The 14,905-nt window shown below is 36.8% G+C and overlaps 1 protein-coding gene and 1 long non-coding RNA gene across 2 annotated transcripts in view; one reads left to right on the plus strand and one right to left on the minus strand.

The window, feature by feature from the left end:
- Window positions 1-14,905, minus strand: part of LOC128311774 (uncharacterized) — a 112,978-nt gene that overhangs the window by 41,600 nt on the left and 56,473 nt on the right. The window lies entirely within an intron of this gene.
- On the plus strand, window positions 9,963-10,877 carry LOC106976539 (olfactory receptor 4C5). The gene has a single exon (XM_015073968.2). The coding sequence runs from the start codon at window positions 9,963-9,965 to the stop codon at window positions 10,875-10,877; it is 915 nt and encodes a 304-aa protein (XP_014929454.2).

Below are 14,905 nucleotides of genomic sequence, written 5' to 3' on the forward strand. Positions count from 1 at the left end.
TTTTCTATTCTCTATCTTCTTTATTTCATTTGTTTCTGCTCTAATCTTTGTTATTTCCTTCTGTTTGCTTTGGTTTTAGTTTGCTCTTCTTTTTCAAGTGTCTTAAGAGCAAAAGTTAGATTATTGATTTGAGACGTTTCTTCTTTTTTAATATAGGTATGTACAGGTACAAATTTCCCACTAATCACTGATTCAGAAGCACCCCACAGGTTGCAGTATGTAGCATTTTCATTTTCATTCATCTCAAAGTATTTTCTAATTTTCCTCACGATTTCCTCTTTGACCCATTGGTCACTTGGGAGTATGTTGTATAGTTTCCACATATTTGTAAAGTTCCCAAATTTCTTCCTTTTGTGATTTTCAATTTCATTACACTGTGGTCAGAGAATATACTTTGTATGATCAATACTTTTAAATTTCTTAAGTCTTATTTTATGGGCTCACATATGGCCCAACCTAAAGAATGTTCCATGTGAAGCTGAGAAGAATTTATAGTTTGCTGTTGTTGAAGTGTTCTATTAGGTATCTGTTAGGTGTAGTTGATTTATAGCATGAAGTCTTCTGTTTGTTTGTTGAACTTGTGGTGTCCTGACTAGCCATTATTGAAAGTGGGATACTGAAGTCCCCTTCTATTATTGTTGAATTGTCTATATAGTCTTTCTATTGTGTCAGTATTACATATGTGTTCATGAATTCTGGGGCTCTGTTGTTAGCTGCACATAAATCTATAATTATTATATCCAGATAGACTATTTCATTATTATTAAGTGCGTGTCTTGGTCTCTAGTAATAATTTATATCTCAAAGTCTTATATTACTATAAGATGAACTATAACCACTTTAGCTCTCATTTGATTACCATTTGTATGGTATACATTTTCCATACTTTCACTTCCCACTCATTTGTGTCTACGAGTCTCAAGTATGTCTCTTACCAACAAAGTATACAGTTGAATCCTTGAACAAAGTTGGGTGGTTAGAGACACTGACTCCCTCCCCACATGATCAAAAAAACATGTATAACTTTTGACTCCCTGAAAACTTAACTACCAAGAGCCTACTGTTGACTAAAAGCCTTATTGGCAACATAGTCCATTAACACATATTTTGTATGTTATATGTATTATATACTGTGCTCTTAAAAAGGTAAGCTACAGAAAATGTTATTGATAAAATCACAAGGATGGGAAAAAACATTTATGAAATGTACTGTATTGAAAAAAATCTGCCTATAAGTGGACCCACACAGTTCCAACCCATGTAGGTCAAGGGTTAACTGTATTTAGATCATATATTTGCAGCTGTAATGTGCATCTCTGCCTTTTAATTGGAGTTCTAAAATGTATGTTTTATGTCATTACTAATAAGATAGAATTTACATCTATTTTGCCATTGGTTTTCTATTGTCCTTTTTTATTTCTTTATTCTTCCATTACTGCTTTTTTGGGGCTAACTGGATATTTCATAGTTTTCTATTTTAATTCTCTTATTGCTTCTTTTACCTTATTTTCAGTTATTTTTTTAACTGAACTATTTTTATAACTAAGTTATTTTGCTTTCTCTGGGGAATATAATTAACATCTTAAGTTATAGCAATACAGTTTTAATTTTAATACAGTTCATTTTAATTTTAATATAGTTTCAGATTAAAAGAATAGTAATTGCAATACTGCATAAGAACTTTGCTCCTATGTAGCTCTATTCCTTCCCTCCTTCTTTGTGTTGTTATTGCCATACAAAGTGCATCTTTAATATTTACCTATGTAGTTACATTTACCAGAGCTCTCGATTTCTTCATGTAGATTCAAGTTACTGCCTAGTGCCACTTCATTTCAGCCTGAAGAACCCCTTCAGTATTTCTTGCAAAGCAAGTCTGCTAGTGATGAGACCCTTCCACTTCTGTTTATCTCAGAATTGCTTAGTTTTCTCCTTCATTTTTAAAGGGCACTTTTATTAAATATAGAACTCTTAGTTGACAGCACTTTGAATGTATAATCCCATTGTCTTCTGACCCCACCATTTCTGATGAGCAATCAGCTGTTCATGTCAATGAGAATTCCGTTGTACATGGTGAGTTGCCTCCCTCTTGCTGCTTTCAAGGTTTTCTCATTGTCCTTGGATTCTGGTCATTTGACTGTGATCTCATAACTCTGAGTTTACCCTACTTTGACTTTAGTGTATTTTGAATTGTAGATTAACACTCTAGGAAGATAGAAGCCACTATTTCTTCAAATACGCTTTCTGCTTCTTTCTCTTCTCTCCTTCTGGCATTCCCATTATGCACCTGTTGGTACTCTTGCTGGTGTTCCACAGGTGTCTGAGGTTCAGTTCATTTTTTTTCTTCATCCTTTTTTCTTCCTGCCCAAGTACCGCCATTTGAAGGGTTTATAAATCTCTAGTATTTGCTGAAGATTCTAATCTAAAACAGTCATTAATTTTATCACAGTCATTAATTTTATCACATTTTTCCCACATCTATTGAAATAATTCTACATATTTTCTCACTTATTCTACTATGGTGATAAATTATATTGATTACATTTTTAAAACTAAAACCATCTTTCTTTCTTGGAACAAACGCATTTTGATCAATAAGTATTAATGTTTTCACAATCATGCTCAAATTTGGTTATTTTATCTCCTACCACCACCAAAATTTAAACTTTACGAAAAGTATTGATATATATTCACGTGGAGTGAGATCTAGAGCTGGAGACCAAATGGGATTAAAATTCTTGTCCAAAAGAGAAGAGCATTACCATAATTGCTTTAGACTAATCCAGATTCACATCCATGACCAAGGAATGGACCACACTTCCCCAACCCCCCCCAAACACCTGGTCACCTAACAGTAGAGGAAATGGTGTTTTATTAGAAAGAAAGAAGCAAGGAAATACCCGCTCTGGGTGAGTGTCTGTCACACCTACTGTTCCTCCACCAACTACTCTCCCTTTGCTCCTGTATCTGTAATCAATCTCTCTCTGCCTCTCCTATCCCCACCCTTCTCTATCTCTCTTAGCTCTGTCCCTGGCATTTAAACGTGATCAAGGTTCTCCCATCCTGAAAAATATTCACCCTTAATCCCATGTCCCCCTCAGTGACTATTTTGGTCCTCATAAAAACTTTATGAGATATTATCTCTAATTTTCAGAAAAGGAAACTGAGGCACAGAGAAGGTGAGTAACATAGCCAAGATCACACAGCTTAGCCAGGATTCAATAAATAATAGCCAATAATATTATAGTAGTAAAAAATGCAAAACTTTCTCTCATTTCAGAAAAATATTTTCCAACTATTTTCTATGCATAACATACTAGTTGGATGATTTTTATATGCAATCTTTCAGTATTTTTCCCAATAATTCCAATTTATTTAGGGCTGTTTTATAGGCTCTAGTAAGTGAAGTGACATGCACAAAATCTCGTAGTAAATAGAATTGGGTATCATACCCAGGTTCATGTCTTTGGAGTATTATTTCTCTAGGACCCTACCATGTCCCATTTGTGTAGAGGATGTCCCTGGTCCTAAGTCTTAACATCTGCTTGGTCTTCCTTCTTCTATTCTGCAGGCATAAGTAAATTTCCAGAAATAACATTTCCAAGATAATACCCGGGCAGATCTCCCAGATTAGGGCCAAAGACGGGAAAGGAAGAAAAAAATTTCTCCTTTCTCTGTGACTCTTCTTATGGTCACTGCTGCACATAGGATTTGTCTGAGGAATGTGTAATGCCTACCACTAGAACTAGAGCCTCCAACTAATCCACCATGGTCTGAATCAGAACCCCCTTGCCTATCATTCCTAGTACATGAGACACATGACAGAGTCAGTGTCTAATTGCTACCGTAGCATAACTGTTAGAGCTCAGGCTTGGAATTAGATCCATTTGTATTTAAACCCAAGCTCTACCAAATATTAGCTTTTCTGATCTTGACCAGTGATGCCCAAAGTGAGCATCAACTTCCTACACATAAGAGAATTATTAATACCTTCTTCATGGGGATTATGTAAGAATTGTATGAAATACCATACCTAGAAGAGTGACATAAATTTATTATTGGTCAGTTCTCATTGTAAACACATTTCCTTTACTCCTACAACCGTTTCAAGGACTCCCAACATTACTGTCAGGTTTTTTAGTCACAAGATCAAGTATTCATAGAAAGATTTTGGAATTACAAGGACTTATGAATCAGTATTCAATACTTTAAAACTTTAAAACTTACTTCTCTCCTTTCTGTATGTGGCCAGATTCTAGCAACCATGAGAGAGAGAGAGAGAGAGAGAGAGAGAGAGAGAGAGAGAGAGGAGAGAGAAAGAGAGAGAGAGAGAGAGAGAGATACAGAGAGACAGAGAGAAATAGAGACAATTCTTGCCAGAAAACCAATTGGTCACACCACAAGCTTTGATGTTCTGTACAGAAAATGACAAAGGACAGCAGTGAGCCTTTGCTGTAGGCTGGGCACCATTTCAGCACTTCACGTGCATCTTCTTGTAGAACCCCCACAAGAGTCCTGTGATAGGTACTATCATCACTCCCTTTTTTATAGATATGAGAGCTCACACATAAAGAGGCTGAGTAACTTGCCCAGTCACACAGTTAGCAGATACAGCAGCCAACCAAACTCTTTCTCTTCAGCATGATTCAGATTTTGTATTATTAAGAGCACTTTCTCTAGCCTACATTTGTCTATCCTTGGGGCATTAGCAGTAGAATAGCAGTTTTTCACTGACTTAGAGGTTTTCCCTTTTATCTTGCTCAATCTCCCCTAGATCTCTGTGAGATAGGTGTTACCTAGGCTATTTTACTGACTCTGACTGGCTCATGCACCCATACCCCCATGACTAGAACATTCTGTGCCTTACATCCCAGATCCTAAGATCACTTCCTAAACACAGTCACAGAGGGACTCCTAACCCAACCCAGCTGTCTCTCTCCCACCTCCTTGGTCACAGATGCCTTGGCCACAAGAGAGAAATGACAAATTGGTCTGGCTGCCATCTTGGTTGAAGCTGCTAATTCTAGTCCTCTGGGAGCTGAGAGGTCAGAGCCTCCTTAACTCCTTGCACCTGAGTAATGACCATTTAAATACTCCCTTGAAACCACACATGAAAATATTGATGTAGATGGACCCAGGAAGACCACATAACAGTAACCAGCCACACATGACAGAAGCTGTTTGGTTCTGATTTTCCAACACAGTTGGATCCAGATGCCCAAGGACCAAAGGAAATATCTCTGGGCTAAGCACGGGCTTCCTAAGAGAAAGGCTTAAAAGAGCTAACTTTAGCTAACTTGCCTGCTACTCCAAAGCATTTTTCCAGTTTTGCTGATTGTATGGTACTTTCAATCCCTAATTTTTCTGCTTTAACATAGTTTGCTATCTTCAGGGCTTTAAATCAGTGTAGATCTCAGATCAAGTGGCTTTTATAATAAACCTCATCTTGTCACCAAAAAATACTGGCAAATGTGTGGCTTGGAGAGACATGTCCTCCAACGGTTAGGGTTTTTTTCCCCATCAATTTCTTATGAAGCCTAACACTCTGGAAGCTAAGGAAGAAATCTGTTATCTGAGCTGGGATGCTTGTGTGTTACATTCACAGGGAAGTGTGACCCTAGGAAGCAAAACTAAACCCAGCCCATGAACCAAGAATTATTTAGGATGTCTCTCAGCAATCATTTGCAAGTCACTAAGTGAAAAATGGATGAACTTGCAAAGCAGCCGCTAGGAATGGGTGATTGCTACATCCACGCCAAATGTGCTCTCAAATAAGATACCTGTTCTGGAATGAATCTGTTACTTCTTTCTCTACTGCATTCAGACAGGTAGGTACAATCGGTGATTTCTTTATTAGTGTTTTGTTCTCAAGGTGATACGAGGGTCTCCAATTTAAGGTGAGTTAGATTTAAATATGTATATCTACTGTCACAAATTTTTATGAGCAATGACCATATTTAGTCTATTAAGAAAAGCAGTCACTTAGGATTTATGCACCCATAATATAATAGTATAAGAAAATATATAAGAAAATAATATTTGATAAAAGAAAATATTTCTTCTACTAATTTATTTCACTACACAAAGGTAATCTTTTCTCTTTGTAGAAAACTTCAATCAAAAAACATTTTTTAAACACAAGAATTCCCCTTTACTTGTAATTCAAGTAAGCACTATTAGTCTTTATAGTGTACTTTTTTTCAGATACTTTTCTATGTACATATGCCATTTTGGACAATTTTGATCATAATATGTAAACTGTTTTATATCTTGTGTTTTCCACTCATACTGGAAGAATCTTTCCATGTTATTTTTTTTTTCCTTTTTAAGTTATTTACTTATTTTGGAAAGAGACAGAGAGAGAGAGGGAGGGGCAGAGGGAGAGGGAGAAAGAATCACAAGCAGACTTCACACCATCAGTGCAAACCCTGTTGTGGGGCCCAAGCTCACGAACCATGAGATCATGACCTGAGCTGAAATCAAGAGTAGGACATTTAACTGACTAAGCCAGCCAGGCACCCCGCTTTCCAAACTATTAATTCTTCTGGCAAATAACTTCACTGCCCATCTGATATTTCATAAATATAATTCCTGTCATTGTTCCTCTTGTATACATTTAGATTTTTAATTATTCATTATCATAAAAATTGTGGAATACAACAATGTATGCATGTTTGTCCGTATTTTTTTAACTACAGTAGATTCCCAAGCCTAAGGCATACTGGACCAAGGGACATGACCAGTTATAAAACCCTTATCCTATAAAGTCAAACTTCTTTCCAGAATATTTCAGATCACCACACAGCCATCAGCACTGGGTAATATAGCGGTCATAAATCTTTGCCAATTTGCCAGTTGAAAATATTTCCATTTTTAAATGGTGTTTCTTTGATGACTTGTCCAACAGAGCATTGTTTTAGATGTCTAATGTTTTTTCCTGGGAGGTTTCTTTTTATTAGTATTGCCCTTATTTTTATAATGCTAGGAGTACACCTTTCTGTAAAAACCATTTCATTATATGATGGTTACTTGTTATACTTGTTGCAAGTATTCTTCCAATGTGTTCCGGATCTTTATGGAATTGAATCAATTAGTTTTGTCCTGTATCTCATACCGCTGCATTTTGCTTAACACGCTCTTTCCCATCCAGAGATTAGGTATGTATTTGTTTTTCTGTTTTCAAACAAACCTATATTTTAAGGCTTTAAGACACTCTATTCTTTTTTTTCTCTTTTTTTCTTCCTTGTTTTTTCTTTTCAGTGATGACATGAAGAGATTTATTGTATTTTGAAAAATACTTATCCAGTTGTTGAAAAATATTTTATGAACTATATTCTTTTAAATATTCTTTAAAAATAATGTTCTTTTGCAATTTGACCATACTTGCTTCTTATTAAGCTTATCCCATCATCAGTTATATTTGTGCTCAGTTATATTTATATTTTTGAAATACTAAAAATTCTTTTTCCTTTTTTTAAAAATTTTTAAATTTTATTTAAATCCAAGTTAGTTAACATATAGTGTAGTAATGATTTCAGTAGAATTTAGTGATTCATCACTTACATATAACATCCAGTGCTCATCCCAACAAGTGCCCTCCTTAATGCCCATCACCCATTTAGCCCATCCCCCACCCCCCTCCCTTCCAGCAACCTTCATTTTGTTCTCTGTATTTAAGAGAGATGGGGTGCCTGGGTGGCCCATTTGGTTAAGCGACTGACTTCGGCTCAGGTCATGATCTCTCAGTTCATAAGTTCAAGCCCCGCGTCGGGCTCTGTGCTGACAGCTCAGAGCCTGGAGCCTGCTTCGTATTCTGTGTCTCCCTCTCTCTCTGCCCCTACCCCACTCTCTTTCTCTCTCTCAAAAATAAATAAACATTAGAAAATTTTTAAGAAGAGAGAGAGAGGGGCGCCTGGGTGGCTCAGTCGGTTGAGCAGCCGACTTCGGCTCAGGTCATGATCTCACGGTCCGTGGGTTCCAGCCCCGCGTCGGGCTCTGTGCTGACAGCTCAGAGCCTGGAGCCTGCTTCGGATTCTGTGTCTCCCTCTCTCTCTGCCCCTACCCCACTCTCTTTCTCTCTCTCAAAAATAAATAAACATTAAAAAATTTTTAAGGAGAGAGAGAGAGGGGCGCCTGGGTGGCTCAGTCGGTTGAGCAGCCGACTTCGGCTCAGGTCATGATCTCACGGTCCGTGGGTTCCAGCCCCGCGTCGGGCTCTGTGCTGACAGCTCAGAGCCTGGAGCCTGCTTCGGATTCTGTGTCTCCCTCTCTCTCTGACCCTCCCCCGTTCATGCTTTGTCTCTCTCTGTCTCAAAAATAAATAAACGTTAAAAAAATTTTTTTTAATTAAAAAAAAAAAAGAAGAAGAGAGAGAAGCAAACCATAAGAGACTCTTTAATAACTTTTTAATGTATTTATCAAGTCTAATATTTTTCTATTGCCTGATATACTGATTGCTACATTCAACTTTTTCTGAATCAATTGGTTATTTTTTAACTTCTTGAATATTTAATTCATTTTTCTCTTCGTCTATGTTCTTTCTTAATATTATAACAATCAGGTCTTTCAAGGATAAGAATAATGATTCATTTTTATTCTCCTTTCAAGAATTTGGATTGTGTGGAAAGCTGTGTGTTTTACCTTTGGGATAAAACTTTGGTCTATATAATAATGATATTTTTCAATTCTTCTATGTTATTCATTATTTTTCCTATTTCATATATGAGAACGTTTAGACGCAGTAAGACTATGGTGTGTACATATCATTACATGGCAGCTAATCCGTGAAAGCAGAACAAAGAACTAGTCTACGTGACTATAACAAACGTACTCTGCCCAACAAATTATGGTGCTTTTGCTTCCTCACCTTTAAAATATGTTTTCTGAATGCATCCAGAGAATTTTTCATAGTCTTCTTTAAACAGAGGTTTTATATGCAAAATATCCTTGAAAACTAAACAAATTCTCCAGTGAATTCCAAAGTTTCAAATAAATCTGGAGAATTTTGCATTGCATCAGGCTGGCTGTTTCATCCCCTTCAGGATATTCTTCCTTTTTCCGGTTTGATGATATTCTTAGACAATTCAGTTTCAAAGTAATAGAAGCTCACAAATCTAACTGCCACAAATCTTACTGAAGCCTCAAACATTGACTGAGTTCAGTTTTTTTTTTCTGAGATGTCACTACATCATTCTTAATTTCAGACTGAATTTACCTGATGTTTTCTAGTCGACCTGAAACAAGTTAAAAATACCAAACAGGGGCGCCTGGGTGGCTCAGTCGGTTAAGCGGCCGACTTCGGCTCAGGTCACGATCTCACGCTCCGTGAGTTCGAGACCCGCGTCAGGCTCTGTGCTGACAGCTCAGAGCCTGGAGCCCGTTTCAGATTCTGTGTCTCCCTCTCTCTCTGCCCCTCCCCTGTTCATGCTCTGTCTCAAAAATAAATAAACGTTAAAAAAAATTTTTTTTTTAAAAATACCAAACAGAAACTGCCACTTAGCCTCATCAGCACAGGTGACAAGAGAAAAGACACAGGGCAGCAGCCTCTCCTGAATTCAAGCCTCCTGCTCCTCACAGGCCCTCCTTTCATTCCTGTTTTTCTGTGGGAGAAAATACTATGGCAGTCGTTCAGGGAATATCCACCCGCATACAATTACAGGAAGGGGCCTGCAGTCATCAAAGCGTACTTGTGAAAGTGGACGAGTGTATCCGTGAATGTGTGGGCTCAAGTGTCTGTGTGTCTGTGGACGTGAGAGGGTGAAGAGGCTACGAGTTCCTTAGGTAACTGGCAATAAGGTCCAACTTTAAATCTGAGTTCATCTGCTTGGGGTTTCCATCAGTCTGACGGAAAACACTCCTGAAAGAAATGATTTGCTTGGTCAAAATGTATCTGCCACGATTGCAGTCCCTGTGCTATTTACAGACAGATCAATCATCCAGACGCCGACGTAGATTCACGGGGGCGAATGAACAACGTGACGGAATTCATCCTGCTTGGCCTGACACAGAACCCAGATGCACAGAAACTCTTGTTCGCTGTGTTTACAGTCATCTACTTTCTCACCATGGCAGGCAACCTACTCATTGTCGTGACAATCACCACCAGCCGAGCCCTGGGCTCCCCCGTGTATTTTTTTCTGTCTTTCTTGTCCTTCATAGACAGCTGCTGCTCTTCTGCCATGGCTCCCAAAATGATATTTGACTTACTCGCCGAAAAGAAAACTATCTCCTTCGGTGGGTGCATGACTCAGCTCTTTGCAGAGCATTTCTTTGGGGGAGTCGAGATCATCCTGCTCACGGTCATGGCTTATGACCGCTACGTGGCCATCTGCAAGCCCCTGCACTACACGATCACAATGAACAGGCGAGCATGTGGCCTCCTGGTGGCCATGGCCTGGGCCGGGGGATTTCTTCACGCTCTGATTCAAATTCTTTTTATAGTCTGGTTGCCCTTCTGTGGCCCCAACGTCATTGACCATTTCATCTGTGACCTTTTCCCTCTGCTGAAACTCTCCTGCTCTGACACCCACATCTTTGGACTTCTTGTTGCCGCCAACAGCGGGCTGATGTGTCTGCTCATTTTTTCTATTCTTATCACCTCCTACCTCCTCATCCTTTACTCCCTGAGAACCCACAGCCCTGAAGGACAGCGTAAGGCTCTCTCCACCTGTGCCTCCCATGTTACTGTAGTCGTCCTGTTCTTTGTACCCTGTATATTTGTGTACCTGCGGCCCATGATCACCTTCCCCATTGACAAAACAGCGGCTGTGTTTTATACTATGATAACACCTATGTTAAACCCCTTAATCTACACCCTCAGAAATTCGGAGGTAAAAAAACGCCATGAGGAAACTCTGGAGCCATACGGTAACCTTGGGTAACAATTCATGTGACTAGAGAAGGGAAAAAACAAAATTTATTCATATATTAAGAACAAGTATGACTAATAGAAAGGATAATGGTCTTGAAATCAAAATATACGAGCTTAAGTATATTTTGCTCCCCTTGTTTTCTCTAATCTTTAATGGTTCTTCTTTCATAAAACAGCGATATTGAATTAAATGATGAAAGTCTCCTCCATTTAGAAACCTCTCTGCATTAACAAATTATTGATCAAAGGGACACTGCTGAACAACATAAAAATGTCACAATGTATAGAAAATCTCGGAGTTTATGTATTCAGTGGAACAATTCTCTGTAAAGCTTTGGGTCCAGATTATATAGCCAACAGGACAATTAAAATATTTAAACAAAAAGCCTAATGGCGAATTATTTTGCTGAAAATGCATAGTTTCAATCCCAACCACGTAGCCAAAGTAGATTCGTTATCATAAGAAATAAAGATCAACCAGAAATGAACAGGTTTTGAGGAACAAGAGAGTTATCAAGGCAGGACTCATCCCCAAATTAATGCTGCCCTGTTGTGCAATTCCAGAAGTACCATTTACATTATGATCTGGGCTCCTCTTAGAATAAATTATTTTCTCTGCCTAAAGACAAAAAAGGATAAAATTCTGCGAGGTACAGCCATAGAGCAATTTCGCACATGATTCCCAGGCAGAAGGTGGAGCATTTTTTTCGGTCAAAGACGTACTATACATCACTTCACTTCTGCAGTAGCTATTATTATATGGATTTATGCCTTAGCTGATAGGAACATAAGTATCTGGTACAAAAAGGAGTTAATAATAACTGAGTAATTGGATTAAGACAGAAAGTCTGTACATTCAAATTTGAATGGCAACCTTCAGGCTAACTGCAGACCAGTGCAATGGGAAGTAATTTGAGACAGACACAGTGCCATTCTAAGAGAAAGAATTCAAATAAAAGGAGATCCAGCTCTGGCCCAGGACAGAAGCCCTGCGAAAGAAAAGAGAAAATCATCAAAGCATCAACATCAAAAAATCAACAAAATACAAAGGAAGGCAGTAAAAAAGAAAAAGAGGGAAAGAACTATAAGACACAAAACAGGATGGCAAGAATAAGTCCTTACCTATAAATAATTACTTTATATGTAAATGGGTTAAACTCCCCAATCAAAAGACATAGAGTGATTAAATGTTTTTTCTTAATCCAGCTATATGCTGTCTACAAGAGACTCACTGAAGATTTAAGGACCACGTAGGTTCAAAGTGAAGTGATGGAAAAAGATATTCCATTCAAATGTCAACCTAAAGAGGGCAGGGACTATACTTATGTCAGACAAAATAGACTTTAAAACACAAACTCGTAAGGAAGGACTTTATATAATGATAAAGGGTCAATTTACCAGGAAGATATAATTAGAAATATATCTATCTATATATATAGATAGATAGATAGATTTCACCCAACATCAGAGTACTTAAATGTATTAAGCAAATATCGACAGATCTAAAGACAGAAATAGACAATAAAATAATAGTAACAGACCTCAATATTCCACTTTCAATGATGGATAGAACATATAGACAGAAAACCAATAAGAACACAGTGGATATGAACATCACTATTAACCAAATAGATCTAACTGACATATAGAACATTGCATCCAATAGCAGTAGAATATACATTCTTCTCAAGTGCACATGGAAGATTATGCGGCCTAGATCATATATTAGGTCACAAAACAAGTCTTGAAAAACTTAAGAATATTGAAATCATACAGAGTGTCTTTTCTGAACACAATGTAGTAACACTAGATATCAAAAACAGAAAGAAAACTGGAAAATTCTCAAATACGTGGAAATTAAACAACATATTTATGTACCACCGATGGGTCAAAGAAGAAACCAAAAGGGGATTCAGAAACATTTCAAAACAAACAAAAATTTTTAACTATACACCAAAACCTATGGGATGCAGCGAAAGCAACACTAAAAGGGAACTTTATAGCAATGAACACCTACATTTAAAAAGATCTCAAATAAGCAATTTAACATTATACTTCAAGAAATGAGAAAAAGAAGAATAACTGAGCCCAAAATTAGCAAAGGAAGGAATAAATAAGATTACAGCAGAAATAAATTAAAGACTAGAAAAACAATAGAAAAAATCAATGAAACTAAGATTTGGTTTTTTTTAAAGCAAAACAAAACTGACAAACTTTAGCCAGACTGAGAAAAAATTCAAATAAATAAAATCTGAAATGAAAGAGGGAACATTAGAACTCATGTCACAGAAATAAAAGAATTATAAAAGACTCATACAAAGTTATACGCTAATAAATTGGATAACCTAGAAGAAATATATAAATTCTGGGAACATACAATCTACCAAATCTAAAGCATAAAGAAATAGGTAAATTGACCAGACAAATAATGAGCAAGGAAAACAAATCCATAATTAGAAACCTCCTAAGGAAAAAAAAAAAAAAAGCCCCAAAACAGAGGGCTTCACTGATGAAATCTACAATCAACATTTAAAGAAGAATAAATGCCAATCCTGAAATACTTCCAAAAATTTGAAAAGGAAAAAACACTTCTAATTTTTACATTTATTTATTTATTTTGAGAGAGAGAGAGTGCACATGCACACACAAGCAGGGGAGGGCAGAGAGAGAGACTGGATCCCAAACAAGCTCTGCACTGAGTGCAGAGCCTTAAGTGGGGCTCAAACCCACAAATCACGAGATCATGACCTGAGCCAAAATCAAGAGTTGGACACTTAACTGACTGAGCCACCCAGGCACCTCAAAAACATGTCTATACTTGTTTTATAAAGCCAGATTTACTCTGTTACCAAAGCCAAAGATACCACAAGAAAAGTAAACTATAGGCAATATCCCTGATGAACATAAATGCAAAAATCTTAAACAAATACTAGCAAACTGAGTTCAAAAGCACATTAAAGAAACCATATACTATAACCAAATGGGGTTTATTCCTGGAATGCAAGAATGATTCAGCGTGCAAGAATCAATCAATGACACACAGCACATTAACAGAATGAAGGATAAAAATTATATGATCATGTTAACAGATGCAAAAAAAAAAGCATCTGACAAAATTAATCCCCTTTTATTATAAAAGTCTCAATAAACCAAGATTAAAAAGAAATTATCTCAACATAATAAAGGCTATATATGACAAGCCCACAGGAAACATCATACTCAACAAGTGAACAACTTCTTTCTTCAACAAGTGAACAACTACAAGATTTTCCTCAACACTGGGAACAAAAAAGGACTCCCTCTCACCAATTTTATTCAACATAATACTGAAAGTCCTAGCCAGAGCAATTAGGAAAGAAAAAGAAATAGAAGGTATCCAAATTGGAAAGGAAGAAGTAAAATTATTTCTAATTTTAGATGACATGATCTTATATGTAGAAAAGCCTAAATATTACACACACACACACACACACACACACACACACACACTCAAAAACTGTTAGAACTATTTAACAAACTCAGTAAAGTCTCAGAATATGAAATCAACATACAAAAATCAGTTGTTTCTATAAACTAAGAATGAATTTTCCAAAAAGGAAACTAAAAAAAAAAAAAAAAAGTTCCATTTACAAATGTATCAAAAAGAATAAAATACTTGGGAATAAACTTAACTAAAAAGATTAAAATTTGTAAACTGAAAACCACAAAACATTTACGAAAGAAAGTAAAAACAAAAAAAAGGCAAATAAACGGAAAGACATCCTGTGTTCATAGATTATAAGATTCAGTGTCATCAAAATGCCATACTACCCAAAGCAATCAAGCACTGGTGCAATCTCTATCAAAATGCCAATGGAATTTTTCACAGAAATAGAGAAAACAATCCTAAAATTCATATGGAACCACAGTAGACAAAGAAAGAAGAAGAACAAAGCCAGAAACACAACACTTCCTGATTACAAACTATATTACAAAGCTATAGTAATTAAAATAGTATGGTACTGGCATAAAGACATAGAGACCAATGGAATAGAATAG

This window comes from Acinonyx jubatus, chromosome D1 (assembly GCF_027475565.1).
Source record: "Acinonyx jubatus isolate Ajub_Pintada_27869175 chromosome D1, VMU_Ajub_asm_v1.0, whole genome shotgun sequence".
Classification (NCBI taxonomy): Eukaryota; Metazoa; Chordata; class Mammalia; order Carnivora; family Felidae; genus Acinonyx; species Acinonyx jubatus.

What these genes read in the sequence shown, in the direction of transcription:
- LOC106976539 (XM_015073968.2), top strand. Translation starts at nt 9,963, where the DNA reads ATGAACAACGTGACGGAATTCATCCTGCTTGGCCTGACACAGAACCCA.